Below are 27,580 nucleotides of genomic sequence, written 5' to 3' on the forward strand. Positions count from 1 at the left end.
TTTAAGATTTTATTTATTTATTTGACAGAGAGAGAGAGACAGAGAGATCACAAGTAGGCAGACAGGCAGGCAGAGGGAGAAGCAGGCTCCCTGCTGAGCACAGAGCCCAATGTGGGGCTCGATCCCAGGACCCTGGGATCACGACCCGAGCCGAAGGCAGATGCTTAACCATCTGAGCCACCCAGGCATCCCTGTGGCTATTTCTCATTAGTAGCAAGAATGTCGTACCTAAACTGTATTTTCTTTTTATTCTACGATAACCCTTTCTCTTTCGTAATTCCTACTTCTCGTGCTTGTAGCCTTCTCAGGCAAGCCTCAATTTTATCTCCAACTTTAGGATAGGACCGTAGTCCTTTCTGGCCCCAGGCCCTTCCCCTTGAAGCAAGCACTCTGCTTATTCAAAGCACTGTGCCCCCATGTCCCTGGGGGAGATAGGACCAATTTAGTCTCCAGAGAAAAAAGAGACAGGGGTACAGAGAGGGGAGGAGGGAGCCCTCATGGCTGTCCAGCCTGTTCTCTGGCCTATTTCTCTCACTCCATCTTTGTCCACCTCTCTCTGATTCTTGTTTTCTCTTTCCATTACCCTCTCTCCTTCCTTTCCTCTTTCCCTCCATTCCCTCTCCCCACACTCCCATCCGGCCCCCTTCCCCTGGACTCCCCCCACCCCCAGACGAAGTCTATGCACAGAAGATGAAGTACAAGGCCATCAGTGAGGAACTGGACAACGCACTCAACGACATCACCTCCCTCTGAGTCCCACACCAGTGTGGCCCCCTCAGCCCCTTCTCTCTCCTCTTTCCGTTCTCTCTCTGTGGGGAGGGGGCAGGTAGGAGGAGCAAAACGGTCAGCATCACACAGCCAGGCTGGGCGCGGCCTTGGAGAGCCCCCGGCACACCTCCCGCCCACCTTGGCACTTGCTTCATCCTTCTATCCACCACTCCACCCTCCAGCCTCTACCTCTTTCTGCTGCTTAATAAACTCAACTTGGTCTCCGTGCTGTTTTCCTGCCCTCCAGAGAGCACTTCCATCACCCCTACAGAGATCCTGGCTCTTACACCCCCAATCTTGTGACCCCCCCCCCGCACTGAGCTCACCCACAGAACACCGTGGCCCACGCAGAACCCCCCTCCACACAGCACTCTCAGTCTGTCAGTGTCTCACTGCTTCACGTGGGCACCTATCACCCCAACCATCCCCGCGAGCCCTCTGCTGCCTCTGAGAGACGCGCTCTTGTGTGGACCCAGGCCTGTCACTGACCTCAGAGCACTCCGCTGCGGTTCCAGGATAAGGAAGGACTGGAGGGGAGACAGGTGGGGAGGTGCCGAGGAATGGCAAGAAGGTGGTGAAAGGTCTGGGGTGACGTTTGGGAAAACGCTGGATGCCAACAACATGGGGCTTTCCCTGCAGGTCTGTTTTCTGCCTCAGGTCTGTCTGTCTGTCTGGCCCTCCCCTTTCTGGCTCAGTCTTTGTCTTTCCTTCCCTTTCCAACTCTCGTAAACCCTGTAAGGAAGGAGGTAAAGTAGTTTCTGACTCAGGCCCTCCCATCCAACCCCATGACTCCGAAGCCTTGAGTGAGGCTTCCGTGTCTGTCTTGGTCAGTCCGTCCATTTGCCCCTGGCACGGGATCCTCAGATTCCTTCATGCTTATGTCTTCCTGTGCCTCCATCCCATTCCAAGTCTGCCTCAGCCCCCATCTCCCCTCATGTCTCCCTGCCCCTCCTCACTCGCTGCTTCCCCTCGCAGAGACCTTGGCCAGTGCCAAGGAGGAGAACGTGGAGATTCACCAGACTCTCGACCAGACCCTGCTGGAACTCAACAACCTGTGAGGGTGGCTCTGCCCCCAGCCAGGCTGCCGTCGCCGCCCCAACGCAATAAAGTGGATGTTACCGGCATCACAGGGCCCTTTCAACCTTTCTTTGGTGTTGGCGACGGTGGTGGTGGTTTTCCAAAGTAGAAAGGCTAAGAAGATGCCCGAGGGGAGCAGTGGGGTTGAAAGGGCCCCTGCGTGACCACGCTCCACAGTAGGACTTCCTTTGCTAAGGGAGCCAAGAGGTGGGGGCAGTGGGTTCACTGAGGAGGGTTGTGACCAGGCTGTGTGAAGCAGAGAGGCCCCGCTGGGCTGGGGGGACATCTTGGCCCTTTCTACCCGCAGGGCAAAGGAGCTGCTGTCCTCGGCACTGCCCCATTCCAGCAGGCCGCCAGTCTGAAGGCAAAACTGCAAAGCTACACAGATTTTACTTGAGCAGGGTGAAAGCCCAAAAGCCTCACTATGATTTTAAGCCTAGAGGCTAAGCCTGCCCTACCCCCAGACACATACGCTGCTGTGGGTGTGCCCACGGTCATTCTAACTATCTCAGTCACTCCCGCCCCTTCCCGAAAACATCTGTGCTAGGCAGTAATCCCCCCACCAAATTGTCCACACCTTAATCCTGTGAAATGTTACCTTACGTGGGAAAAGGAACTTCGTGATTAAGCTAAGGATTTTGAAATTGGGAGATTATCCTAAATTATCCAGGTAGGCCCAATGTAATCACAAAGGTTCTTACAAGAGGGAGGCAAGGTCAAAAGGCAGTTGTAAGATACAACAATGGAAGCGAGAGGCTGGAGAGATATGAGGAAGGGGCCACAAGCCAAGGAATCCTTGGCTTCTAGAACCTGAAAAAGGAAACCCCCTCCCCTCAAAGTGTTCAGAAGGAACCAGCCCTTACTGACACCTTGACTTCAGCCCAGAAGATTCATTTTGGATTTCTGACCTCCAGAACCCTAAGAGGATAGATTTGCATTACCATTAAGTTTGTGGTGATTTGTTAAAGGCAGCAATAGGAAATAAATACACCATCCTCCTGATTTGGGGAACAAAGCTGCCTTCCACATATTTTATTAGAAACATTTATTTTAAAAAATATTTGGACCTAAAAAAGGAAGTGGTATAAAGGGTAGGACAGGACAAAATCTCCCGCTCGCCCTCAGATTCTTCTGGCTGGCTTCTCTGCACATTCTCCCAGTTCCAAGGCCTCTAGGCAACAGTCTCCGTGACCTCTGCTGGGTGGTAGCTAACGTTCCCTTTGGTCCCACTTCGGAGTCTACACAACACAAAAGCCCAATCAGAAAACTCCCCCCTCCAGATGAGCTCGTTTGCATGCAGCGTTCATGAAACTGTTCCGGAACCATCCATGGAGGTGGGGCTGTGCCTGAGGAAGGGGCTCAGGAAGTGGGTAGGTATACCTTTGCTGCCTTCTCATTTGCACAAGGAAGGCAATGCTGGTGACTGCAAAGAGGAGGCCAAAAACCAGGGCCAGGATGTCACCTGGAGGGAGAGGAGAGGCTGCCTCAGAGTGACGAGGAGTCTGCAGGATTCCCTCAGCCTGCTGCAGTGTATCCCCCACCCTGCCCCCCAGGTTCTCCAGCTGCCTTCAGTGTCAGAATCCAGAAGAGGCCAGCAAAGGGATGGGGGTGGATACACAAGAAGGAGTAAGATGAGCACCTCTTTTTCTTAACCTAAAAGAGGTTGTTTGGGAAGGAGGATGCTAGGAGATTTCTGGAGCTTCTTTCTAATCAACTTTTGCCCTGGGGACAGGGGAACGCCCTCCCCCTTGATCTGACACTATCTTATTGGGGTTGGAGGTCTGTTATGCAGAAAAGGATAGGAGGTAGAGGTGGTGCTCGCCCCTGAGGCTGAACGATGCCAAGAGGTCAGCAGCCAGAGGGGCGCCTGGGTGGCTCAGTCGTTAAGCATCTGCTTTCGGCTCAGGTCATGGTCCTAGGGTCCTGAGAGCGAGCCCCACATCGGGCTCCCTGCTCAGCGGGAAGCCTGCTTCTCCCTCTTCCGCTCCCCCTGCTTGTGTTCCCTCTCTCGCTGTGTCTCTCTGTCAAATAAATAAATAAAATCTTTAAAAAAAAAAGAGGTCAGGAGCCAGAGATGGGGCACAGACTCACCAGCAGCAAGGCAGGAATTCAGGTGGACTGAAGAGGAAAAGGACAAATTAGAACCAGGGCCTGTGACTACCAGTGACAGACACAGGCACAAATGAAGACACATGGGAGGATGAGGGACCTGTGGCAGCCGCACACAGCAATATGGGCCACCAGAAAGCCACACCTGGCTCAACAGTCCTGGGGCTGCTCTCCACTTCAGTGGGGAAGGAGGCCTCGATCATTCGTCCATTCAAAGGCTGCGTGGCTCGGAAGTTCAGCTGTAGCCGAGAGTCATCAGGTCCCCACAGGGAGCCAGAGAGGGTGTGGAGCTAGGGAGGTCAGGAGACAGTGGGGGTGGGCTCATGACAAGAAAATGAAAGGGTCACAGGCCTACTCACAGCCAGCACCTCAGGGCTTCACCCGCTATGTCCTCTGCTTCCCCCATTTTGCTGCTTCATCTCTTTATCCACCCTGATCTCATCCTTACACCCCTTTCCCCCACATCCCCTATGCCACCATCATGCCCAGCCCCACCTGCTTAGCGCTCAGCCTCACTGTCTGGTTGAACACAGTCCAGATGACCCCCTGGGCACAGGGGGGTGTGGTTAGAGACCCCTCGTAGCGGAAGTAGCGGCTGAGGTCAGCAGGCAGCAGTGCAGATACGTCCAGTCCTGGGACCCAAGTCTCTGAGTCTGTAGAGAGGACCTGTGCTGGAATCCCACCTGGATTGCTTTCCTCCAAAGCTCTGGGGTACAGGGATAAGTTTCGCCTCCCAGAAGCCAAGCTGGTGCAACTTCCTGAGACCACTTCTTCACTAAGTGTGTCCCTTCCCATAACTCAGCACAAGACCTAACTCAGAAGAAGGTAAAGGGCTGTGGGTCCTCACAGAGTGAAAGAAGTGCTCCCAAGGTCCTCCCTCTGAGTCTTCGCTCTTACTTTGCGTTCTATGATAACATGCTGGACTACAGATTTAAACCCAAAATGAGTCAAAAGGGAAAATGAGCTGAATAACTTGTAAATCAATATAAACATTTGAAACCATAAAAAACAGACACAAACACAGTTCCCTCTAGTTTAGTAAAATGTAAGGCCCGGTAGTGAGGTTCAAAATTACTCAGAGTGGCTGAGAAGGGAAAGATTTCCAGCAAAAGTACAAATTTAAAATAGTTGATGCTTATGAAGGAGAAATAGACAGTTTTCAGAAAAATTTTAGCTCCCTGGACTCAACCTCTGAAGTTCCAAACGCTTTTTTTTTTCTTTTTTTTGTATCTTCTTTTGGTTTTTGTTTGATTTGGGGTTTTGTGGGGTTTGGGTTTTTTGGGGGGATGGGATGAGGTTTTCGTCTGTTTGTTTTCGTTTTTAGCCATAAAGCCTGTGGGCCTCTGCTCAGCTTTATAATTATTGTCAAGATCATAGTTAGTTCACACATTGGTTCCCTGCATTTGGGAGGGAGCCCATCTCCATCCTCACACCTGAGGCTCCCCAAGGAGAGTTCTTTATGAACAAGGGTATTGAGGGTAGTGGCCAAACCAACAAACTGACCTTCCTCAGTGATTTCTTCCAAATGTGACAGCAGCTGCTCATAGGCACTGTTTTCTTCTGGGCCCTCCTGAGAAATGACAGTACAAGACAGGTTCTTACAGGTATCTCAGGCCATGCATGGCTGGAGGCCTGAAGGTGAGGTGGGCTTCCCATACCTCCCCTCCCCCCCTTCCTCAGCTCTGAGAATGCTGGGAGAACACAAAATCTGTGTATTACTACTCAATTTACTTTTATTTTGCAAACGAACCTAAGCTGCTTGGTGGGCTGGTTTTCAAGGGTAAATTGGAGGAGGAGGAAGGTGGGCCACTCTCCTAGGATAGGAGGCCCTCAGTGACCTGGGTCCTACTATCTTTTCCAGTCTCACTGATCCTACCTCCACATACACACTCATGGTCTCCCCACAGAAAGCCATAATAACCTTTGTATTCACGTTTCCTCTGCATTCACCTTAATAATTCATGTGTTTGACTTTGGGAGCAAGGACATGCTATCTCAGAGGCACTGCTCTGGACTTTGTGCTGGCAGGCTGGCGTTAAAGTCAGGCAGTTACTGAGCCTAGAAAGTATCTCACCATCCCTCCATTTTCCTAGCCTCTTCTAATCACTGTGTATGCAGCCCTGATTGTTACAGGTCCAAAGACGTCACTAAATATTTCTGTAGACTTTATTGCATTTCACAAAATGGAAAGTACGGGTTATAGGAGTATTCAAGAAATTACTCTTCTCCCCTCCGTTCCATCTGCCATTCCCTGAGTGGGTCATATTCTTAGTCCACATACACTGTTGGCTCTGCCTGGAATATCTCCTTTTCTTTCCCACTACTGAAGGCTTCAAGTTTGACCTTTGTGAAGTTTTCTCTGACCACCTTTTACTATGTCTGTGCCTTTTTGTCTTTCAAGTCAGCCTCCCCCACCGGCTGTGGGCGGAGCCACGGTTTCGGAATCCTTTGTGTGGCTCAGTGCCTGGCCTACAGGGGGTGTTGAGTGAATTAATGAGTGAATGAGGACTACCAGGTGCCAGCTTGCGTGTGCCAGGATGGGGTATCTGGGGTCAAACTACCCTGAGCCCTGGGGCGTGGGGAAGCAGGGGATAGGGGTGTCCAGGGCTGGTACCTGCAGAAAGGCGGCCAACACGGCCAGCCCCCCCGGGCGTCCCAAGGCCTCATCAACTTTGGCAAATGCAGTGCTGAGGTGAACCACATGGATCTGGAGAGAAACAGAGGGTAGAAGTGGGCAAGGCCCCAGGCCCAGCGCCCCCCTTCGCCTCTCCGCTGTGCCCTCACCTCGGCTGGGAAACGGTGGCCGTCAACCGTGTGCTCCGAGCCCGGGCGACCCGCAGCCCCCCAGTGTAGATGCAACTGCAGGGCCCGGTACTCCTGCCCGGGGCCCAGGGACATCTCCAGCCCCGGAGGCAGAATCAGCTGCACTGCGAGGGAAGAGGCAGCTGAGCCCGGAGGGCCAACCTACTCCGGAGGGCCAACCGAACTCCCAAGCACAGGCCTGGCCGGCCCTCCGCACTAGACCCGGGCCCATCCCCAGATAGCCCCCCCCCCCCCCCGGAGCCCCCGCGCCGACCCCCCCCCCCCCCCCCCCCCGGCCCCCGCCTCACCCGTGTGGCCATTGTTGCGTAGGCGCAGCTCTGGGAGTGGCGGGAGCTCAAAGCCCAGGATTTCCAGGGGTTGCAGGGCCGGGCAAAATACGGCGAGCTCTGGGCGGATATCTACCGGCGATTGGAAGCGGCCTGCGCAGGCTGGGGACACCTGGGGCCAGGGCGGGTCGCCTGGAGAGAGTGTGGACAGGAAATCTGGTGACAAGATCAGGAACAGTTCGGAAAGCGGGGTAGAAAAAGTGAGGGGGGCGCCTGGGTGGCTCAGTCGTTAAGCGTCTGCCTTCGGCTCAGGTCATGATCCCAGGGTCCTGGGATGGAGCCCCGCGTGGGGTTCCCTGCTCTGCGGAAAGCCTGCTTCTCCCTCTCCCATTCCCCCTGCTTGTCTTCCCTCTCTCGCTGTGTCTCTGTCTCTGTCAAATAAATAAATAAATAAAATCTTTAAAAAAAAAAAAAAAAGGAAACCGTGAGGGGGTGGAGTGAGAAGGCATAGGGCGGGAAATAGAAATCAGGGTTGTGGACAGAGACAGGGAGCCGGCGGTGCTGGGGACTGGCAGACAAGGCTGCAGTGGGTGGGACGCCCAGGAGCAGAGTTCGGGATGGCTGGGGGCTCACGTCAGCAGAGCAGGGTGACCAGGTTGGGTGTGCAGGGCGTGGGTGTCTCACCTCCATAGCGCCAATGACCGTGGTCATCCCCTGCATCAATGAGAAGGATGAAAAGCTGATCTTTAAGCCTAGTCCCTCCCCAGCAGCCAGAAAGAGGTGGGTCCCCCTCACTAGTAGGGGTTCTCCAACTCAGATACCTTACAGGGGCATAGCAGGTAACCGAAATGCCTAACGTGGCCAGGTAGAAAGCACAACAGATTGCAACCAAACATAACACCATAGCTTGGTAGACCAAAGATCCTACTGGCCCCAGAGATAATCAGTTTGCAACTGCTATCTTAGTCTGTAAAGTGGGTGGGGGCCTCAGTCCCCAGGCCCAAATCAATACACCCTCTTCCCTTTCTCCTTGTCTCCAACTCCCTTCCCAAGGTTCCTTGTTTCTGAGTCAAATTATTAGGTTCCCCTACTTGCTATTCCTTCTTCCTAGATCTCAGTTTCTTCATCTGTAGACTGAAGATGAGGTGATCTCTACAAGCCCTTCTGGCTCTTCCTCGGCTACCCCCCACCCCGCCATCTTTCCTCTTTTCTTCCCTCATATTCTTACTTCTCTCCACCTATGTCCTCTCTTTCCACATCTTTCTCCTCTCCAACCTCCTCCTTTTTTCTTTGTCATCTCTTCCTGTTCACCTCTCTCCATCTGTGCTTTTTTGTCTCCCCATTCATCCCCTTCGAGCTCTGATGGGGGGTGGGGGGGGGAGGGTCTAATGGCATGAGATCCCCTGGGGATGGGAAAGGCTACTGTCAAAGTACAGGCTCCTTTCCTTCTCTGAATAAATCCCTGCCGGGGCTGGGGTTTAGTGAGGGGAGGACAAACCTCCTGGAGGCTAGATTTGGAGGGCTGATGACCACTTACCTTTGTTGTGCCTGTGGGCATTATTCTGGGAGCCTGGGGGGTCCCTGGGTGCCTCAACAGTAGGCAAATCCTCTAACTTCAGAGAATCCTCTTTTCCTGGTTCAGTCTTCATTCCAGATGGGTCCTCCTCTCCAGGTGGGTCCTCCTCTCCAGGTGGGTCCTCCTCTCCTGGTGGGTCCTCCTCTCCTGGTGGGTCCTCTTCACTGGGTAGGTTTTCCTCATCCAGCTGATCATCTTCCCCAGATGAATCTCCTCCCAGCCCGGCCGACCCCTGCATCCGGGACAGGCTCTGGGGATGGGCAGGCACCAGGAGCAGCAGTACCAGCAGCAGCTGCACGGCAGGGCCCGGAGAAGGGGCTGGGATCGACAGAGGGAGCCGGGGACTGGGGCACAGGGGAGCCATGTGGCTGACTGCGGGGTGTCCCAGACACGGTGTGTACGGGCTGTACGTGCATTGGAAACAGGAGCCGGGTGGGGGAGGAGCAAGCCTGGAGGGGAGCAGGCTGACTCACAGAGGGCCCTTTTGTAGAGATGGAGCCAAAGTCCTGTGGGTCTGCCTGGCCCTGTGCCCCTTCCCCGATACCAAAGCCTGGATGGGGGTGGTGTGAGGGGCAGGTATGTGCACAGGCAGGAGGTTATCGGGGTCACAGGCTCAGCCTGGAACCCAAGGCACCACCTGGCACTACACAGGCTCTCCCTGGCACCGCCCAGCTGCTCACCAGCCAGCCTCAGCTAACCCTGGCCTGCTTCCCAGCCCCAGGAAGAGAAGGGGAAAGACAGAGAGTTGGGGGCCCCACAGCCTCTGGCTGAGAGGGGAAGCAGCCCATGGATATATCCCTGGCCTAGCCAGGGAGCAGATAAAGGGGTAGGACAAGCTATTGGGGAAGCCTGGGAGTGGGTGGACAGAGAGGTAGGTGGGAGGTGAATCTGAGTATAAATGAAAAACTGAGTATATGTAAGAGAGGGACTGTGATGGCTTTAAACTAAATTTATTTTTCATATTACACCTCTGCTCAAAAACTTCATTGGCTTCCATCTGCCCATCTTCTTCCTGCAGTTGACTTTCAAGCCCTTCAAAATCTTACCCAAGAAACCGTTCCATTTTATCTCCCACTATTCTCCCTCGTACTCCAGCCAAATTAAACTATTCATTTTTCCCCCCAGACCTTTGACCACCTTTGTTCATCTAGTTCTCACTGCTGGGAATACCACTCACTCTTATATTTAACAAATATTTATTTAGCATCTACTATGTCCAGCACTGGGCTATGGACTAAAAGTACAGAAATGAATAAGACACAGTCCCTGTCCTAAGGAGCTCACTGTCTAGTGAGTGAGGGCAAACACTATCACAATATTCAGTGGAGAGAGATTAATTCTGCCTCAGAAAGTAATACAGAAATAGGCAAAATCTGATCGGGACTTTGAAGTAGCAATTCAATTGCTAAAAACACTGGGGAGAATGGTATTTTGTGCAAAGGAAAAGCATCAAATATCTTGTGCAGGAGAATGACAGAATCCAATTCTCATATTAGGTTGTAATGAGGGCTGGTGTGGAGCATGGATTTGAGAGGGAGAGCACGTGCAAGGAGATGAAGAGTGAAAGGACCCCAAGAATGGACTTGGGGTTCCCAGTATGCCTATTCATTTGAGAAACATTTATTGAGCCTCCTCCAGTCCTCCAGGTACTGTTCTAAGCCCTAGGGATGCAGCATTGAACTAGAGACCTGCCTCTGCTGTTCTGTAGCTCACATTCTAGTAAGGTCCCTATGGCTCCAACAAACCAAAAGAGAATAAGGCCATCTCAGGAAGTTCCTATCTGGGGCTAACATTCAGTAGATATGCACCAGTACGGTTGTATGGATTAGAGAAATTTGTTGAAATATTTCTAATCCTATCGAGAACTAGTCCCTAGCTTCAAGGTGCTCCGGCTACCTCCCTCCTCTCTGGGGACTCTACTGATCTCTTATCTAAAGAGGTAATGCCTGGCATAGCAGAGGCCCAAGGACCCCACTTGAACACCCCAGCCAGCTGCCACTGTCATGAATCAGTACTTGTGTACCCACTACCCTGTTAGTTTTACTCTCTGTCCTGTCTAAATCCCTTCTATGGTTCAAGACTCAGCTCAAAGGCCACCTCTTCCACTTTCTACCACAGGAAGAGATTTCTGGTGCCTCTGAACCATCACAGTTCTTTGCCTGCCCTTGCTAATAACCTTGCCCACCATCCAACTTATATTATGGTGATTTATGACATTTTATCTGCTCTAATAGCCTTGAGTTCCATAAGGGTAGGGTCCAGTATTTAATTCTTTTATTCACCAACCGTTATTGAGCATTTTTCTCTCTGCAGATCACCTTGCCACGACTTGAGAAAAACCACATTGACTAAGATGCCTTCCCTGCCCTCAGGGAGCTCAGTCGATGACTTGTGTTTGTCAAACCACAACTGTTCCAAGAGCATGATGGCACATTTTTACAGCACCCCAAATTATCTGCCTTGTCAGATTGTCACACTGTATACCAAAACTTTCACAGAGCTGAACAGCTGCTGTCCTCCAAGGAGGCAGTCAGCCTAACAATCTGGGTTGCTATCTCTGGGGCCAAATTAAGAGCCATCCATGGAAATCTGATCCGGTGTGCAATGTGGAAGGTCAGCTTATTGTCTGGTCAGCTGTGATGGCAGCACCTCGGTTAGACCCCGACGCATGGAGGAGGGTACATGGTAGTATCTGAACTGGACGGACCTGGACAAGACAGAATGTGGTAAGACGAATCTAGTTGAGGTGGAAGAGTTCATGGGAAGCACAGAAGACAGAAGCACCGTGTTAACTGGAGTCTGGAGTCTGTATGTGTGGAGATCTTTCTCCAAGGCCCATCCCAGCTTTACTTCACTTTCCCTCTTTCCAAATGTTCTTATTTCCATTGTTTTCCCATTTAGGTCTCTGTCAGGATTCCCTGGTACACTTCTCCGCAGCGCTCTATATGTCCACACGTCTCCCTGCCGTCTCAGCTGCTTTTAGTCAGTATTTCAGAGCCTAGATCTGTGTCTATGAGCAGGTCTCTCTCTGTTTCAGCCTTTTAATTTTCCAAACGCCGTTCTCCATGGTGCTATCTCTTTCTTAAGCGCTCTGTTTCTGTGTGTGACTGTCTCTGGTCTGGGTGGGTAGTATAGACTCTGACCCTGGATCATGCCTTTGCAGCTGGGAGACTGCCAAACTCTAAAACAGGTTTGAGCTCCCAGAGTCTTATTCAGGGAGCTTTCCCAGGTTGGGACATGGTGTACTCAGGACCAACTGACTGGGTCACCCCCTGCCTGATGCATGGCCTCTCTGTGGTATTTATGGCCAAGTTTTTGGTGGTTAGGGTCTGTGTCTTCAGACATGTAGGGCCATGTTTCTGCTCATCCCACGGCTGCAGAAGAGACTTGTAGTGATACTGACTACATGGGATTATCTGTCCCCTTCCACCCATGAACTCTTAGTGTGGACTGCCCCACATTCACTTGAGACAGTGTAACCAGTCCTCACCTATATGGTGTCACCAGTTTCCTTACAACCCAAGTCCAAGGTACAGTCTGACCCAAACTTTCTCTTTCCGCCATCCAACCCTTCAAGTTGTTTTTCCCTGATCTAAGTCCAGCATTTCTCCTTAGAATTCTTAGAATGTCAGTGAGCTAAAGGGGACCTCAGAACCCTAACAGTACTCTGGTTCTTGTCTTGGGTTCCAAATTCCTAGGAGTCCACAGTGGTAGGAATGCAGGGTCTGAAGGTTTCTTAACATTTTGGTCCTTAAGAGTATTTTTTTCCTAGTTAAAAAGTAATGCATGTGGGGCGCCTGCGTGGTTCAGTAGTTTAAGTGTCTGCCTTTGGCTCAGGTCATGATCCCAGGGTCCTGGGATCAAGCCCCGCATCAGGCTCCCCTGCTTCTTGCTCTCCCTCTGCCTGCAGCTCCCCCTACTTGTGCGCTCTCTCTGTCAAATAAATAAAATCTTTAAAAAAATAAATAAAAATAAAAAGTAATGCATACATGCTCAAGCAGAAAACTTGGGAAAAGAAGAAAAACATAAGGGAATTTTAAAAATCACCCTGTTTGTCCCATTCACCCCTTTAACCTCAGCGATCCAGTGCCTAGCACAGATTAGGTGCTTAAAAAAATATTTGTGGAGTGCATTAACTTCAATCCCATCACCCAGAGATAACAACCACAACTACCTCTTGACTACTTCCAGTCCTATATATGCTATACATATATGGGATCATATTGTACAAACAGCTTTGTTAGCCTGCTTTTTTTTGGTTTTGGCAATATACTCTGTGTTTTCCATATTGATAGGTTTTTTACATTTTTAATGCTTTCGTATTATTCCTTCAAATAGCTGTACCATAATTTTCCTAGTCAATTATCTCTTTTTTTTTCCCTAGTCAGTTCTCTACCACTGGACATTTAGATGGCTTCCAGTTTTCTATTGTTACAAACAACACTGTACCACCCATTCTGGCATATATATTTTTGTCCACATATCTGGCTCTTTAGGGTGCATTTCTAAAAATGGAATTGCTAGGTCATAAGAGTAAGCACACTTTAAGACTTCTTATACATCCTGGCAAAATGGCACTGCCAATTTACCCTCCAGGGCTACTGTCAATTTTTCGAAAGACCTAACGAAGTAAGGAAAATCTGGTCCATTTTATCTTTGACTAGGTAGCACAGACTAATCAACTCCAAGCTTTAGCCTTTGGCCAGAATTATAGCAATTCTGACCACCACGTTAGTTACTGACGTTTACTGACCAGGAGCTAATGGGCTGTCAGGTTTTGGATCAGTATGAAAGGAGAAAACGAGTTAGTAACTTAAAACCTAAAACTTTTTTTTTTTTTTTTTAAGATTTTATTTATTTATTTGAGACAGAGAGCACATGAGAGGGGGGAGGGTCAGAGGGAGAAGCAGATTCCCCGCCGAGCAGGGAGCCTGATGTGGGACTCAATCCAGGGACTCCAGGATCGTGACCGAAGGCAGTCGCTTAACCAACTGAGCCACCCAGGCGCCCAAAACCTAAAACTTTTGTCCATGGGCCAAAATATTTCAAACCGTGTGACCCGTGAGGTTTCCTAGTAGTTAAAGCACTGGGGACGACTGGGCCCCAGAGTCTGGCACAGGCCCAGGACAGAATATGTACGGTAATTATTGCCCCCTTCCTAATTTTACAGATAGGACACTGAGGCCCCGCTGGTGTCTGCACTTCCAAATCTCCTGACTCAAGGTCCAGAATGCTGCCCAAATTTAGCGCCACTCCAGAGGAGGGCCACCCACCTGCCCCACTCGGCGCTGCCTGAGCGGGCTTCTCGCACCTGCAGCGCCGCCCTGGCGGTAGGGCAAGGCCATAACGGCAGAGACTCGATGCGGGGCGGCAGGCCGCCGCGCATGCTCCGTCCTGCGTGCAGCCTCCCGGCGCCAGGAGGCGCGCTCCTCTCCCCGGCCCCGCCCCGGGAGCGGTTGGGATTTGAATCTCCGGCGGGCTGCGGCCGGAAGGACCGACCCCTCAGCCCGGCATGGAGAGGTCGGGCGCCAGCGGACGGTGCCCAGTGCAAGAGCAGCGTGCCCGTTGGGAGCGGAAACGCGCCTGCACTGCCCGGGAGCTGCTGGAGACCGAGCGGCGCTACCAGGAACAGCTGGGGCTGGTGGCCACGGTGCGGCCGCGCACGCCCTCCCGTATGGGGCGGGGCCCCCAGGGTATGGGAGGGTCTCTGCGAGGTCGGTGACCCCGAGTATGGTGGGTCTTGGGCTGTCCGTCTGCATGTAGGGAGCTCAGGAATTCTACAGTTTCTAGCTGCGGCTTGGCATTAGCCTCCTCTTCCTGCAGACTATATACCGGTATTCTCCTTCCGCAGTATTTCGTGGGGATTCTGAGAGCCACAGGCACCCTGCGCCCAGCAGAGCGCCAGGCCCTGTTTGGGCCCTGGGAACTCATATACGGCGCCAGCCAGTGAGTAGAAGGGGCGTGGGGAAAGAGAAGAGGGAAGGCCCTGGCCTCTGGCAGTGCACGAAGCTTGGAGTGGGGGGAGACCCAAGTTCATACATGGAGTCTGCCAATTACCTCACCTGTGCTCTTGGCCCAGTGCCTTACCGTGCCCCACCTTCCGTCTGTAAAATGGGGTAATACCACTACCTCCAGGGCAAGGTTATGAGAATTCAATAAGGTGGTGCTTGGTAGTTGCTGGACTGCTCTTTTACTGTCCTCACCCACGCAGAGAGCTGCTTCCCTACCTCGAAGGAGGGCACTGGGGGCAGGGGCTGGAAAGCTTCTGCCCCCACCTGGAGCTCTACACTCAATTTGCTGCCAATGCAGAGGTGTCCCGGACCACCCTGCAGGTAACCTGAAGATAATCTCAAGTCCTTCCCCTCTTGCCCCATAAGCTGCCTCTTCCTCTGGAGCTCCAAACTTCATTCATACTGTTCCTACATTTATAGAGCCCCGTGGGTGTCCCCATCTGTCCTAGGTTCACTCTAGGGCTTCTCTCAGTAGCACACAGCTTACAGAGGGCTGGGGGTGTGTACACAGATGAATACAGTCTAAGGAGTGGCTTCTCTCCCTGCTGCCAACCCTTTCCTCATCCCTTCAGGAGCAACTAAAGAAAAACAAACGTTTCCGGAGGTTTGTGCGACTTCAGGAAGGCCGCCCTGAGTTTGGAAGCCTTCATCTTCAGGATCTGCTCCCTCTGCCTCTGCAGAGGCTCCAGCAGTGAGTAAACTCACCTGGACTCAGCCAACTTCTCTTTTCTGAGTCTGTATGATTGCTGCTGTCAGCTTTGTGGGGTTTATGGCTTCTGTCCCATTGCCTCTCCTGGGACAAACTGCTCCTAAAAACCTCTTGCAAGAGTGTGAACCCACTGGAGTAGCTGGAGTCTGCAGCCTCAGCCCCTTAGCTAGGAATGTGGAACTCTGCATTGAAGTGAGGGGGCCTGTAATAGAGCTAGTGACAAGCAAGGTATGGAAGAGTTTGTTGAGATGAGAGGTTTGCCTACCTTAGACTTCTGTTCCTGGGGCTGTTAAGAGGATACAGTCAGGTTATCTCTAACATCCTCCTTGGGTGGATTAATTTTCATCTTGGGATCTAGACTCCCAAATTATGGTCAGTCTGCTCCTGACTCTTCAGTGTGGGATGGAAGAGGACCATGTGGTCTGAGCCCAGGTTCTGAGTCCCAGATGAAAGAGGGGGATGCAATCATCAGAAGCAGATCTTTCCTGGCCTTGCAACTGAAGTGTGTGTCGGGAGCGATCTGTATGGCAGGCAGAAGGAATTCTGCCCAGCTCTACTTCCCCTCATGGACTTCCAGCTGTCTTAATTCCAGATATGAGAATCTTGTCATGGCTTTGGCTGAAAACACAGGTCCCAACAGCTCTGACCACCAACAGCTCACACGTATGTTCTTGCTCCTCTGAAACACAGGCAGGAGGCTGCCTCTCCTGTATCCCTCTCTGGTTCTGACCAACAATGTCCGGTATGTCCCTGTCTTCCACTGACATGTACACAATGTGCCTGTCGCCCTGCCTGCTCTCCAAGAGGTTAGACCCTCACCCCAGTCCCCTCCAGAATAGCCTTTCCCCACCATCAGTCACCCAAAGTCAAAGCTGTACTGGGAGTAGGGCGGGGGATATTTTCCAGGGGCTGCCCGGCTGATAAGTGAGACCGCCCAGAGAGTCCACAGCATTGGTCAGAAACAGAAGAATGACCAGCACCTCCGGCGTGTTCAGGGTTTGCTCAGTGGCCGCCAGGCAAAGGGGCTTACCTCAGGTAGTCTGAACACTCCCCTTCTCCCCCCCCGCCCCCCAGTCCTCAAACTACCCTTTTCTGACCCTCCTTTTTCTGTATTGCCAGCACATACGCCCCATTTCCTTAGCCTCCCCTTCCTTCTGCTCCCATGGATCATGGTCCTGGAGCTGCACCAGAATAACAGCTCTCCCACCCCCCAGGTCGCTGGTTCCTACGCCAGGGCTGGCTATTGGTAGTGCCTCCCCATGGGGAGCCTCGGCCCCGAATGTTCTTCCTCTTCTCCGATGTGCTCCTCATGGCCAAACCTCGACCCCCACTGCACCTGCTGCAGAGTGGCACCTTTGCCTGCCGTGCCCTCTACCCCATGGCCCAGTGTCAACTCCACAGGGTCTTTGGCCACTCAGGAGGCCCTTGTGGTGGACTGCTCAGCGTAAGTTATGGGCGGGAGCCCTAGTTAGGTAGGAGAGGCTCAAAACAGACTTCAAATGCCTATGTACTATTTATCTCCTTGGCCTGGGCCCCCTTCAGAGGAACTAAGCCACCTGCATTGAGATAGTGGGGGCTTGGGGTTCATCCCTAGTTTTCACCTCAGCCCTGAATTACCTCCATGGAAATAGCAAGGCCTTCAGCTTTAGCCTGGACCTTTCTGAGCCATGCGCTAAGAGGTGATTTCTCCCTAGCTGTCCTTTCCCCATGAGAAGCTACTGCTTATGTGCACAGACCAGGAGGAGCTGTTGCGCTGGCACCACAGTTTGACTCTGGCCATCAGGTAAGATGTGCCTTCGCTCAGAAGACTGCTGTGATGAGGCCCATGGGCTAGGAATGAGCAATTCTAATCCTATCTCACGTCTTACACCTGCTGGGCCGCCCCACCCCCAACGCCTTGGGTGATTTTGTCTGAATAGAGTGCTCAGGCCAGTGCCTGAACTGTCTTCTCTCCACAGCAGCCAGAAGAACCAGAAGAATCTTAAAATTCCAGAACCCAGGATACTTGAGGGATAGGTCAAAGTCAGCAGTACAGAGAAATCTTCAGTACTAACTAAACAAAACACAGAACGCTTCATGGTTTGAGAAGGGTCGTTTCGGGTTTGCTTGGGACCAAGCCGTGCCAGCTTATCTGACCAGCCCTTAAGAATCAGGAAACCAAGTCCAACCCAGCTGAAGCTCTGCTGAACCAGCCCCTCCAACGCAGATGAGGGGATTCAGGACTGATAAGCTCGGTGCTGGGTCTCTGGCTGGTTGTTTATCAAGACTGCAGCTTTGTAAACGTGGATGTTTTTATGTTGTATGCAGTTTCTATAATTTATTTTCCCACTGGATTTCAGTAAAGTTTTTTTTTTTTCTTAACCTTTTTGGAAAGGCCTTTCTGTCTCAGCTCTGCGATATGAGAAAGAAAGGTTTTTGTGCCCCGAAGGCTGGCATGATGGTGGCCTCAGGAATACAAGGAAAAGAGCTGGAGCTCCCTCTATCTCTCAGCTCTCACACTGGAAGTTGGCCTCTTTTTATCCTAATAAGGGAAGCTTTCCAAGAAGGCCCGGTTGCTCTTGGGCACCTAGTATGGGTGTGTGTAGGACCAGCTGGAATGGAAAAAGCACACAGGAGTATCCAGTCACAAGAACAGACTTTGTTTTACTAAACCTTCCGCTGTCACTTCTCCTTGCCAGCGGGGGCTGTGACTGCGGCCCTTCCCACAGCCTTGCTGCATCTTCTCCTTAGCCCCTGCTCCACTTCCCAGGGAGTAGCTAGGGTTCTTGTCTCTGTGCTCCAGTTTAAGGGCTCCTCCCAGGCCTGACTGTCACCAGCCTGCTCCTCCTCCTCCTCTATACATAAGTCCTCAGGAAAGGGTATGCTGGCCTCTGCGAGGGGAAAGATCAGGCATATTCCTATCTCAGAGACTGTCTCTACCTCCACCAGACTCTCACCACCCAACCCTTTACCTGGTTCTGGAATGTCCACACCCTTGTTTGGCTTGCTGTCTTGTAACAGCTGGTGGATGGTCTGAAGCTTCATATTCAGAAGCTCTTGCTGGGCTCCAGCCAGGGTAGTCACACTGTAGAAATACCCACTCAGAGGCTAGCCGATCTCTGTCCCCACCTCTTCCACCTATCACAGAGCTCCCCTGGCCACAGGGCCATTGCTCTTCTTACCGCTCAAAAAGGGGGTCCAGTTGGGCCATCAGATTGTTCAGGTGTTGCTCTGTCTGGGCCAGCTGTTGTGTCAACTGGGCCAGCTGTTGCTCTGGGGGTAAGGGAGAAAAGGAGAGCAATGGTTATTCATACCTTCTGCTGTCCCCTAATCCCCTACCAAACACAGACTTGTGCAAAACCCACCTGACTGCAGTGATTCCTTCTTGCCTGCCTCTTCTTGGAGAACTGCAGCCTCATCTTTCCCCTGCTATAGAAGAAAGAGAGGGCTAGCCCGCAGCAACAAGCTTCTCATCACCTGGGTCTCCAAAGCCAGGGAGAGGAGGAGAATTTGAAGTCAAGAAAGCTATGGAGTTTTTCCTTCAAAGAATCACATCTAGCCTAGCTCCCCACCCAGGACCTCAAGCAACCTGTCAGTATGTCCCCATACGTGGTCATTCAGTCTAATAAAACTCCCAGGAATGAGCAGCTCTCTCCAGTTTGAGAACACTCTGGTTGTTAGTTTATATACAAAACCACAATTTTTCCTTCATGTATCTTCTTTCCATGTTGCCTTCCAAAATCCTGTATTTTCAACACGATAGCCACTCAGGAATTTGAAGACAATGGTCCTTGCCCACTCCCCTTCCCCATGTCTTATCTGGTTTAATATCGCCAATTTTATTCAGTCAGTGCTCATCTGACATGGTTTTCCCTGGTTGCTCTACTGGGCATGTAGTGTTCTTAAAAGCAATGCCCTGAAGAGAATAAAATTCTCCAGGGGTGTTCTGATCAGAAGATGAGGTGCAATACCTTGTTCCTAGCATTGATTGGGGAAATGGGTTGTCACATCACACGACTCAACTTTATTATTCAACTAATAAACTGCTGCTAAGTTCTGTTTCTTCCAGATAGTACTTGGGTCCACAAAGAGAATTTATTATCGATTCTCTTTAAATTTCCTCATTAAATTCGGTCCCTCATCCTAACCTATCTATTTGGAATTATGATTAGCTATCCCTTTTAATGTCATACCATCTCCAAACTTGTTCAGCCCTCTACTTCCCAATGCAAATAAGTAATCGGGCCAGGTTTGAAGATAGAGCCGTGGGAGGTATTACTTTCCATCTCAACCATTTACATACACTAAAATGTACTGTCAGTTTACATTTCAGGGCCTCCTTTCTAAGGAGAACATGAGACTGGTGCCTTGGATATTGTGGCTACAGCAATCAACACTTTGTGCCAAGATTGGAATTTTACCAGGAGCCACACTTTTATAGTATGGACACTTACTTGCTGGGTTCAAACCCCAGCCCTACCAGTTTCAACTAGCTCTGCGTGACTTTGAGCAAATGACTTAATCTCTTCATTGGACTGTTGGGAGGATTTATTTACAATTTACCAAGCGCCCTTTACATCTGCTACCTCGCTGGATGCTCAAAATAACCCCCTAGTGTTGGAAAGCTAAGGAACTACAGTCTTCGTTTTACAGACTGACGGAAAGAAGTGTCTTTTCATGGTACCATAGCGCCCCCATGGGAGATTCAGGCCCGGGGCATCCCCGCCCCTGGTCGTCCCGCACCTGCAAACACTTGTACAGCACAAAAGCCACGACAGCTGCGGTGTACAGCGCCCCCAAAGGCAGAGCTCCCGCCCGGGCCCGCTCGCGCTGGTCCTTGGGCGGCTGCCGACGCCGGGGTTCCGTGGCCTCAGGGCCGACCTGGGCGGGGTCCCCTGCGTTGGACGGCAGAGGTGGGTCAGTAGAGCTGGGGCCTGAGACCCGTGGGCAGTCCTAGCCTCCCTCCAGCAGCCCTCGCTGATACCTGGGTGTGCCCGGAGGTCGGGGCTGGGGCGGTCTCCGAGGACCCCGGGCAGTGCAGACACAAGTAGCAACCCCAGCAAACCCGCAAGCGAGACCGAGCCCGCCATTGCCGATCACAGAATGAAGGCCCCGCCGGCGCCAGTGGTAGCCGCGAGCCCCAGCGCGCAGGCGCAAGAGGAGCGGTGCGTGGGTCCCGCTCCAGGACGCGCGGGGAGGTCACGCCCATTTTAGTGTGTGGGCGGGGCAGGCTTATTAGCATAGGACTTTGGCCCAACTTTGCTAAATGAATTCATTTCTCATCTATTTAGAATTCCATTAGCCAGAATGTTTCTAGAAGCCAACAATCTCATAAGATTATGCTGGAAAATGGACTTTATTTCTCATGCTAGCAACCTATTCACCCTAATCAAAAAATGACTACTTTGGCCAACGTTAAAAGACTGGAGCGTGACGCTTGTGAGCAGTTCGTGCTGAAGGCCTGCTTCCTAGGCTACAAACGAGGGACTGGTTCCTTATTCGTGCCTAGGGGAAAGTCCCCGGACCCTTGGCAGAGAGTGCTGCGTGCGCGTGCACGTTGACTTTCCCTGCTTCACACAGTAATGTCCGCCAAGAAGCGATCCCGTCTTCGGCGGGGGAGCTGAGCGGTGTGTTGGCGGGGCGTCGTCCGTCAGCATTTCTAGTTACGCAGGCAGTGCGCCTGTGCGCACCAACCACACGGGGCTCATTCTCAGCGCGGCTGACTTTTAGAGATGTGAGTAAGCCCTCCTGTTAGGAGGGCTTGTGCCGGGCTCCTGTTGGCCGTTCAGACAGGGAACTGCTTTCCACGTCCGTAAATGAGCTAATTCACCCCTGAACTGTTCCCTGCTATGACTTAACACACTTTATGTGTCTTTTTTTTTTTTTTTTTGCAGTTCCCTCTTCCTACAATGGCCTCCTCTTCCCCACCCTCTCCAATTGGCAAATGCTTCTAATACCACCATTCATTGTGTAGCATGGCACACAGTAGACTATGGACTGATTGCCCGGCCTAGAATCCTGCCTCCACTACTCGAAAGCTAAATGACTTTGGGCAAGTTCTTAATTTCTCTCTGTGCCTCAGTTTCCACTCTGAGGAATGGAGATAATGATAATACATATATGTGCCTCACAGAGTTGTTATGATGATTAAGTGGGATAATCCAAGCAAAGTGCTTAGAACCGTGCCTACCTCCTAGTGATTTTAACTTGAGCAGGTGCTCCGAGCCAGGCACTTGAAATTATAACTCTCTTCGGAACCTTCCACTGCTATTTCCTTTCTGTACAGTTAACGTCTACACAACCCTTCAGATCTCAGGTGTGTTTCCTTCATTCAGAACCCTTAACTTCGGATTTATTCATTAGTGCAGCTATTGTACTTTCTTTAAATCACCATCATGTGTTAGTTATATCTGCAATAAAACTGGAGAAAATCCATTTTGGTTCTTTAAAATCAGTTAATTAAAAATCAATCAATCCATTAAAATTAATTATAAAAAGAAAATACCGCTAGACTGTAAATTGCAGGAGAGCAGGCGCCATATTTCTTTATCATTTTATTCCTACAGCTTAGCACAGCACCTGGCTCTAGCAGGCACTCAACGAATCCTTGCTGAATGAAATACAACCCAACAGGTAAATATAATTAAGCTTTTTTTTTTTTTAAGATTTTATTTATTTGTTTGAGACAGAGAGAGCACAAGCGGTGGGGAGGGCAGAGAGAAGCAGACGCCCATGTTCAGCAAGGTGGTGGGGGTGGGGGCTGGATCCCAGGACCCAGAGATCATGAGTTGAGCTGAAGGCAGACATTTTACTGACTGAGCCACCCAGGCGCACCTAATTAAGCTCTTTTAAAGAATGAGTCTCCCTTGGGTTCCATGTTCAGAGGGGAGTCTGCTTCTCCCTCTGCCTCTGCCCCTCCCCTTGCTCGTACTCTCTCTCTCTCAAATAAATAAATATTGAAAAAAATAAAAAATAAAAAAATAAAAAGGAAACAAAGGTTCAGGACGGTTAAGTAAGTTATCACGTAAAAGGCAAGTCAGAGATTGCAAAGCTTTTCTGTTTCCCTATCAGTTACTGCATATCACCCCCCCACCCCAACCCCCAGCCCTTCCTTTCACTGCCAAGACCTCAGGTAGACTTGCAGAATTTCCTTGTGTTTCATGCTGCCTTTTAATTGTCTGGGATACATTGGGTCATCTTCCTAATTAGATCAAGAGCCCTTTGAGGAAAGAAACCATTTCCCACTCACATCTTTATCTCCAAAGCTTGGCACATAAGCAAGCGATCAGCACACGTGACAAATGAATGAGGTATATGTGTGCTAAATAAATGAATGAACTAGGAGTGTATCTTCTGTTCTTCCAGAAATGGAGGGGGCAGGGCAGGGAGGAGAGACCCGCACTCAAGGGAGTTACTGTAGTCTATCTAGAGACAGCCTAGTTGCAGAGCAGTGTAGTCCAAACCTTGACCCTAAGCCAGTTGGCACAGTCAACGTAAACAAGTGGTTCAGGCCAGGTATAATATGATAAATGGCCCTCAACTGATCGTAGCCTTTAGGGAATTTGGGCCCACTATTGCCAGACATATCACTGACCTCTGGTCTAAGGAACTTGAAATCCTTCTTCCACAGCAGAAGCAGTCCATGTGGTTGGGCTGTATCTGGGCAGAGCAAGTACTCCACTCCCTGAAGTGAACAAGGGCGAAGACATGGCTCAGCTTCCCAGGATATACTGGGGTAGAAGTTTCTTTAATTCAACTAACTTTTTTTTTTTTTTAAGATTTTATTTATTTATTTGACAGAGAGAGAGAGAGAACAAGTACGCAGAGAGGCAGGCAGAGGGAGAGGGAGAAGCAGGCTCCCCGCTGAGCGGGGAGCCCGATGCGGGGCTCGATCCCAGGACCCTGGGATCATGACCCGAGCCAAAGGCAGCCGCTTAACCGACTGAGCCACCCAGGCGCCCCTCAACTAACTTTTGAGATTGACAGTTCTTAGGGACAGTTTGGATGAAGTGGGTCGGGAGGGGGGACTCTAAGTTTCCACTAGCCCCTAAACTATTATTATCAGTAATAATAATGACAATGGTATCTTATCCTCTACAGTCAGTCTTAGGGTGTGGTGGGATTGTAGGTACCAGGAGGCCTCCCCGTCTCATTCCTCTTTGTAGCATGCTCAGTGAGGAACACATTCTCTCTCACGGGTCTCAGAGTTGGAGAGAAAAGGCAGACACCCTGTGGCAGAAGGGAATCTCTGTCCTGAGGCCTGGCTTCCTTATCTTGTTGGTCCTGCCTCATGCTACTTGTCTCCTGTCTTCATGGGCTCACCTGCACACTGGCACAGTAATCTCAGGCCTGCTTCTCTCTTCTCTGGCCAAAGAAGGTATAGGGCCATGGGGGGGGGGGGGGGCGGAAGCTTGGGAGATGCTGGGTGGCGCAGGTGCAGGCACAGGGCGGTGTCTTTGTTCTTTCACTCATCCCTCCCCTCCCCCTTCCTCCCCGGAAACCAGTGACTCTGCCACCAGCAGTATTGGGGATGCTGAGCTGTGGGGGCCAGGCCCAGGGAGGGGTGAGAGTAAAGGGGCCTGCAGCAGCTATCAGGCCATAAACCAGGCTGACCCCTCAGCGCAGGGCTTGCAGACTCAGCTCCCAGGTCAGCAGTCATGAGCAGAGGTGACAACAGCACAGAACTGCTAGTGCCCGGTGAGCTGGGCGGGGCAGGGGCAGGGGGAGGGGTCACATGGCCCCATGTCCCACCTGCTAGGACCTGGAGGGTTGGGCTGGGCAGTAACACCCTCCGTCCGCTGGCATCCACAGGAATCCCCACCGTGACCCAGGCCTGGGGACTGTGGGCCCTCCTAGGGGCTGCGATGCTGCTGCTTCTCATCTCAGTGGCTGCGCACTTGTTCCGATGGGGTAGCGGCCGGAGCAGGAGCCGTCCGGGACAGGGACGGTGAGTGGGGGACAGCAGAGATAGGTGATCAAGAGCTCCCCCTTACCAAGAAGTCCCCTCATCCCCTAATCTCTGTCTTGCAGCTCTGGAGAATCTGTGGAAGAGGTCCCCCTATATGGGAACCTGCCTTATCTTCAGACTGGTAGGCGGCTGGCAGAGGGGAGGGGCACCGAGGCCACGCATGTCCCGGGTGGGTGGGGGTGGGATGAGGGATTGCAGGAGGAAGAACAAGAAGTGACCAGATTACTACTGTTCCCTCTCCCAGGTCGGCTGGCTCAAGAACCAGGGCCAGACCAGCAAGATCCGACTCCTAGAGGCCCCGTCACGGTGAGTCAGTTGGGGCTAAGAGGGGAGGGAAGGAAGTGGGGGCTTTTCCAAGGGTCCAGTGAACTTCTAACAGCCTTGAACCTCCAGGCTGCAGAGAAAGTGATGTGCTATACCAGCCTGCAGTTGCGGCCTTCTCAGGGCCATATCCCCAGCCCCGGAACCCCCATCAAGTACTCAGAGGTGGTGCTGGATTCTGAACCAAAGCCCCAGGCCTCGGGCCCCGAGCCGGAGCTGTACGCCTCAGTGTGTGCCCAGACCCGCAGGACGCGGGCTTCCTTCCCAGACCAGGCCTACGCCAACAGCCAGCCTGCACCCAGCTGAGATGGAAGGGCTGGCAGAGTGGGACAAGCATCGCCCCAGCCTCCTCTGCTGCAGGGGTTACTGCTACCCTGCCCTGGCATGACTATTTCCCAACCACCCCCCAAAGACAGGTAGCCAAGGTCCAGTCGCAGGAAGTCATGTTTCCCAAACTTCCCCTCTAAGCTGTGAGGGAGACATCTCAGGGGAATAAGTGGGTCCCCAGTTTCTTGGGGATGGAGGAAACAAAGGCAGTGGCCCCCTCTCCATCTCTCTCTCTCTTTCCGATCTTTTCCTCTAAGGCCCCAAGCTCCCAAGTTTCTCACTTCCTCCTCCTTATGGATTTTAACCAGATCCTCTCTGCTCCAGCTCCCTTAAAGTCTACCCCTTCAGTGTCCCCTCAGATACAGGAAGTGGGCAGTGGTGGAGGGGGTAACAGCCTGAGAGGAGAAGGGTGGGCATACTCCTTGGGAGCCCACAGTCTGGAGGGATCCTGGAACCTAGTGACCTGAGGAACCCAAGCCTGGCTTCTTATCTGAGAACCCTGGCTGGAGAATACCAGTCCACATCCTGCTCTGTTATGTTCTCAAGTTTCAAATAAAACTTCTCAGAAAGTGTTTAGATTTTTATCTAGAGGGCTTCAGACCTGCAACAGGCTCTACATGGTAGGAGTGTGAGCTTTGCTCTCTGCACAGAGCACTTCTGGGGGCGTCTTGCTGGGGAAGATGGACCAAGAGTGTCTGTGGCATCAACACTGCCAGGGTGGGTGCTAGGGGTGGAGGCTGGAGCCGAGCTCAAGCTGTACTTGCTGCTGCTAGAACATCGTCAGAATTTGCACTCAGAGCCACCCCACTCCCATCACCTGGAGCCTGCAAGCTCACCAGCCCCTGACCTACTCTCCCCATGGCCTCTAGGACTGTGCTGCCACCAGCCACAACCTCAAGTCTCCGTCACCTCCCCCTACGGCTTCTGTAGAGGCAAGTCTGGCTTAACAGACCTTTCTGAGGTTTCAGGGCCAGAAGATAGTGGAAGCCAGGCTTCTACTTCCAAACATCTCTCCTTCCCACTCACAGTCCCAGAGAAAACCAGAGTAGGGAGCCGTGCTCCTGAGCCCTACCTGGTGGTCCCAATAAGGCGGACCCTCTACACACACAGAGATTAACCCAAATGCTAGATCTGCCTCCGTGGACCTCAGCCTGGGCCTCCCCGAGCAGAGGCGCCGGTCGCGGTAAAGAACAGGCAGCTGAGGCTGTGTGGGAGGGAAGGTGGCTTTGGGGGCTGGCACCGGATGCGGGGAACAACTGGCAGCGGGATGTGGGGTTTTGAGGACTGCTGCTAGTCTGAAGACCGCTCAATGTGTCCGCGGCCTGGGGGACGTGAGAGCCAGACTCTGTAATTGAAGGGGTTTGGGGTCCCGCCAACCCACTGGGACGTGGCGGAAACTGAAGCCTCAAACACCACCATCGCAGGCCTTACACCCCGCCTCACACCCGCTCTGCCGGTCTCCGCCGGCTCAAGACCAAACCCGGGGCGCCCCCGCCTGTCGCGACGCGGCCTTGCCACGACCTCTGCGCATGCGTAAAGCTGCCCGGTCCACGGCATGCTGGGAAATGTAGTCCCGACAGTTCCCCGCCCCCTACCCCCGCAATCTTCCCCGCCCCACGAGTTTAGCCCTACACTTCTCCGAGCCAGGACCCTGCGGTTCCCTGAACAGCGCTTCCCGGTTCGCGGAACGTAGCGACTCACTGGGTCTGGAGCTGGGTGCGATTTGAACGTTATTTTCCTTCTGGTCCCTGAAGCCTGGATTCTTTACCCTCTCTCTTCCCTACAACCTTTTAATTTTTCTCACTGTCTTACTGGTCTGTCTCCGAGGCTCGTGCCCTAGCCGAGGCCCTCAGGACTGAAGGCCAGGGCTGTGGCAACTTCCTAGTTGATCCCTGCGTCTAGGAAAAAAATAAATTGGGGCAGCCAGATCCCCCTCAGACACCTTCGAGGACCCCCTTGCCTCATCTCTCTAGCTTGTCAACTCGTTTCCCAAACACCTTGCAGTTGTCTCCCCTTCTGTAGCTCCAGGGGTGCTTTCTTTAGTGGCCTCCCTTCCCTGACTGGTGTAAGGGTATAAGGAGTGCCCTGTTCCTGGCAAATTCCCAGGCGCAGATCATTGGGGAAAGCCATGAGAGCCCTCTGGAGCTCCAGCTTTTCCCCTCTTCCTGAGGTCTCAGATGGGAAGATTGGGGATAAGCCCAAGACCCGAAGAGGAAGGGTCTTTGGGATGGTCAAATGTTCAATGATAGAAAGTTCTTAAGGAATTACTTGTAGGTGGGGAGGGGCCTAGGAAGCCATCCAGCCAAGACCCCTCCATCTTTGGCCTTGCTCTGTACTCTGTCAAGATGAGTCTAAACTTCCAAGCTTGTTTTGGCTATAAGGAGGGAAACAGAGCTCGGACATGGAGAGAGACCAAGTCTTAATGACTTCATTTGAAACCTTGGATCCAGACATGCCCAGAGCTAGATCTGCTTCCCGAACTTTTTGGTTATGTAAGCTAATGCATTCTCTTTTTTGCTTAAGTCATTCTAAGTTAGACTTCTCTATCTCTTGCAACCATGAGTTCTGACTAATTCTGTGGGGGAAAGACCAGCACACCAGGGCCAGCAGAAAATGCTGAACCTCTGAGATCTTCCCTTATTACTC

General features: G+C 52.0%; 5 protein-coding genes across 12 annotated transcripts in view; 3 read left to right on the top strand and 2 right to left on the bottom strand.

Annotated features, from left to right (window-relative positions):
* TPM2 (tropomyosin 2) overlaps positions 1–1,909 on the top strand; it is an 8,176-nt gene extending 6,267 nt beyond the window's left edge. Inside the window, exon 9 of one of the 4 annotated variants that reach the window (XM_032396895.1) lies at positions 1,744–1,909. In XM_032396895.1, coding sequence (XP_032252786.1) covers positions 1,744–1,826 — 83 coding nt within the window. In that variant the 3' untranslated portion in view covers positions 1,827–1,909. Of the gene's footprint in view, positions 1–670; positions 1,709–1,743 lie in introns of those variants that run through there. The other 3 variants (XM_032396896.1, XM_032396897.1, XM_032396894.1) reach the window with 3 other exon arrangements.
* A 540-nt stretch (positions 1,910–2,449) lies between these two features.
* CA9 (carbonic anhydrase 9) lies at positions 2,450–9,140 on the bottom strand. Of its 2 annotated transcripts, XM_032396821.1 has the most exons (11): positions 8,581–9,140; positions 7,728–7,757; positions 7,065–7,235; positions 6,739–6,881; positions 6,569–6,661; positions 5,458–5,524; positions 4,450–4,607; positions 4,100–4,244; positions 3,937–3,963; positions 3,226–3,307; positions 2,450–3,083 (listed from the first exon to the last, which is right to left on the bottom strand). In XM_032396821.1, the coding sequence occupies exons 1-11, from the start codon at positions 8,981–8,983 to the stop codon at positions 3,017–3,019; spliced, it is 1,386 nt and encodes a 461-aa protein (XP_032252712.1). In that variant the 5' UTR covers positions 8,984–9,140; the 3' UTR covers positions 2,450–3,016. The 2 variants fall into 2 exon arrangements, with proteins under 2 accessions (XP_032252712.1, XP_032252711.1); XM_032396820.1 differs by lacking the exon at positions 2,450–3,083 and having other exon boundaries at positions 3,105–3,307.
* A 4,439-nt stretch (positions 9,141–13,579) lies between these two features.
* ARHGEF39 (Rho guanine nucleotide exchange factor 39) lies at positions 13,580–17,371 on the top strand. The gene is made up of 9 exons (XM_032396828.1): positions 13,580–14,269; positions 14,471–14,565; positions 14,831–14,951; positions 15,203–15,321; positions 15,932–16,002; positions 16,246–16,374; positions 16,554–16,783; positions 17,034–17,122; positions 17,298–17,371. The coding sequence occupies exons 1-9, from the start codon at positions 14,132–14,134 to the stop codon at positions 17,353–17,355; spliced, it is 1,050 nt and encodes a 349-aa protein (XP_032252719.1). The 5' UTR covers positions 13,580–14,131; the 3' UTR covers positions 17,356–17,371.
* Positions 17,372–17,401: 30 nt separating this feature from the next.
* CCDC107 (coiled-coil domain containing 107) lies at positions 17,402–20,532 on the bottom strand. 4 transcript variants are annotated; one of them, XM_032396826.1, is made up of 6 exons: positions 20,303–20,529; positions 20,062–20,213; positions 18,684–18,744; positions 18,501–18,591; positions 18,291–18,403; positions 17,403–18,209 (listed from the first exon to the last, which is right to left on the bottom strand). In XM_032396826.1, exons 1-6 carry the CDS (start codon positions 20,406–20,408, stop codon positions 18,001–18,003), a joined length of 732 nt encoding a protein of 243 aa, XP_032252717.1. In that variant the 5' UTR covers positions 20,409–20,529; the 3' UTR covers positions 17,403–18,000. The 4 variants fall into 4 exon arrangements, with proteins under 4 accessions (XP_032252715.1, XP_032252717.1, XP_032252714.1 ...); XM_032396825.1 differs by having other exon boundaries at positions 17,405–18,209; positions 18,684–18,747; positions 20,303–20,527; XM_032396824.1 differs by having other exon boundaries at positions 17,402–18,403; positions 20,303–20,532.
* A 3,443-nt stretch (positions 20,533–23,975) lies between these two features.
* On the top strand, positions 23,976–24,913 carry SIT1 (signaling threshold regulating transmembrane adaptor 1). Its single transcript, XM_032396827.1, has 5 exons — positions 23,976–24,015; positions 24,130–24,265; positions 24,349–24,407; positions 24,531–24,592; positions 24,680–24,913. The coding sequence occupies exons 1-5, from the start codon at positions 23,976–23,978 to the stop codon at positions 24,911–24,913; spliced, it is 531 nt and encodes a 176-aa protein (XP_032252718.1).
* Positions 24,914–27,580: the final 2,667 nt, after the last annotated feature.

This window comes from Phoca vitulina, unplaced genomic scaffold (genome assembly GCF_004348235.1).
Source record: "Phoca vitulina isolate PV1807 unplaced genomic scaffold, GSC_HSeal_1.0 scaffold94, whole genome shotgun sequence".
NCBI lineage: Eukaryota > Metazoa > Chordata > Mammalia > Carnivora > Phocidae > Phoca > Phoca vitulina.

Bases quoted from the DNA above. Each gene is read 5' to 3' on its own strand.
- CA9 (XM_032396820.1), bottom strand. From the start codon at position 8,983: ATGGCTCCCCTGTGCCCCAGTCCCCGGCTCCCTCTGTCGATCCCAGCC. The intron at 7,236-7,727 runs GTGAGACACCCA...CACTCTCTCCAG, and splicing joins CGGTCATTGGCGCTATGGAG to GCGACCCGCCCTGGCCCCAG. The intron at 3,308-3,936 runs GTGAGTCTGTGC...CTCTCCCTCCAG, and splicing joins GAATTCCTGCCTTGCTGCTG to GTGACATCCTGGCCCTGGTT.
- ARHGEF39 (XM_032396828.1), top strand. From the start codon at position 14,132: ATGGAGAGGTCGGGCGCCAGCGGACGGTGCCCAGTGCAAGAGCAGCGT. The intron at 16,003-16,245 runs GTATGTTCTTGC...GATATTTTCCAG, and splicing joins TGACCACCAACAGCTCACAC to GGGCTGCCCGGCTGATAAGT. The intron at 17,123-17,297 runs GTAAGATGTGCC...TTCTCTCCACAG, and splicing joins AGTTTGACTCTGGCCATCAG to CAGCCAGAAGAACCAGAAGA.
- CCDC107 (XM_032396823.1), bottom strand. From the start codon at position 20,408: ATGGCGGGCTCGGTCTCGCTTGCGGGTTTGCTGGGGTTGCTACTTGTG. The intron at 18,748-20,061 runs GTGCGGGACGAC...TTTCTTCTATAG, and splicing joins TGCTGTACAAGTGTTTGCAG to CAGGGGAAAGATGAGGCTGC. The intron at 18,592-18,683 runs GTGGGTTTTGCA...CCTTACCCCCAG, and splicing joins GAAGGAATCACTGCAGTCAG to AGCAACAGCTGGCCCAGTTG.
- SIT1 (XM_032396827.1), top strand. From the start codon at position 23,976: ATGAGCAGAGGTGACAACAGCACAGAACTGCTAGTGCCCG. The intron at 24,016-24,129 runs GTGAGCTGGGCG...TGGCATCCACAG, and splicing joins CACAGAACTGCTAGTGCCCG to GAATCCCCACCGTGACCCAG. The intron at 24,593-24,679 runs GTGAGTCAGTTG...TTGAACCTCCAG, and splicing joins CTCCTAGAGGCCCCGTCACG to GCTGCAGAGAAAGTGATGTG.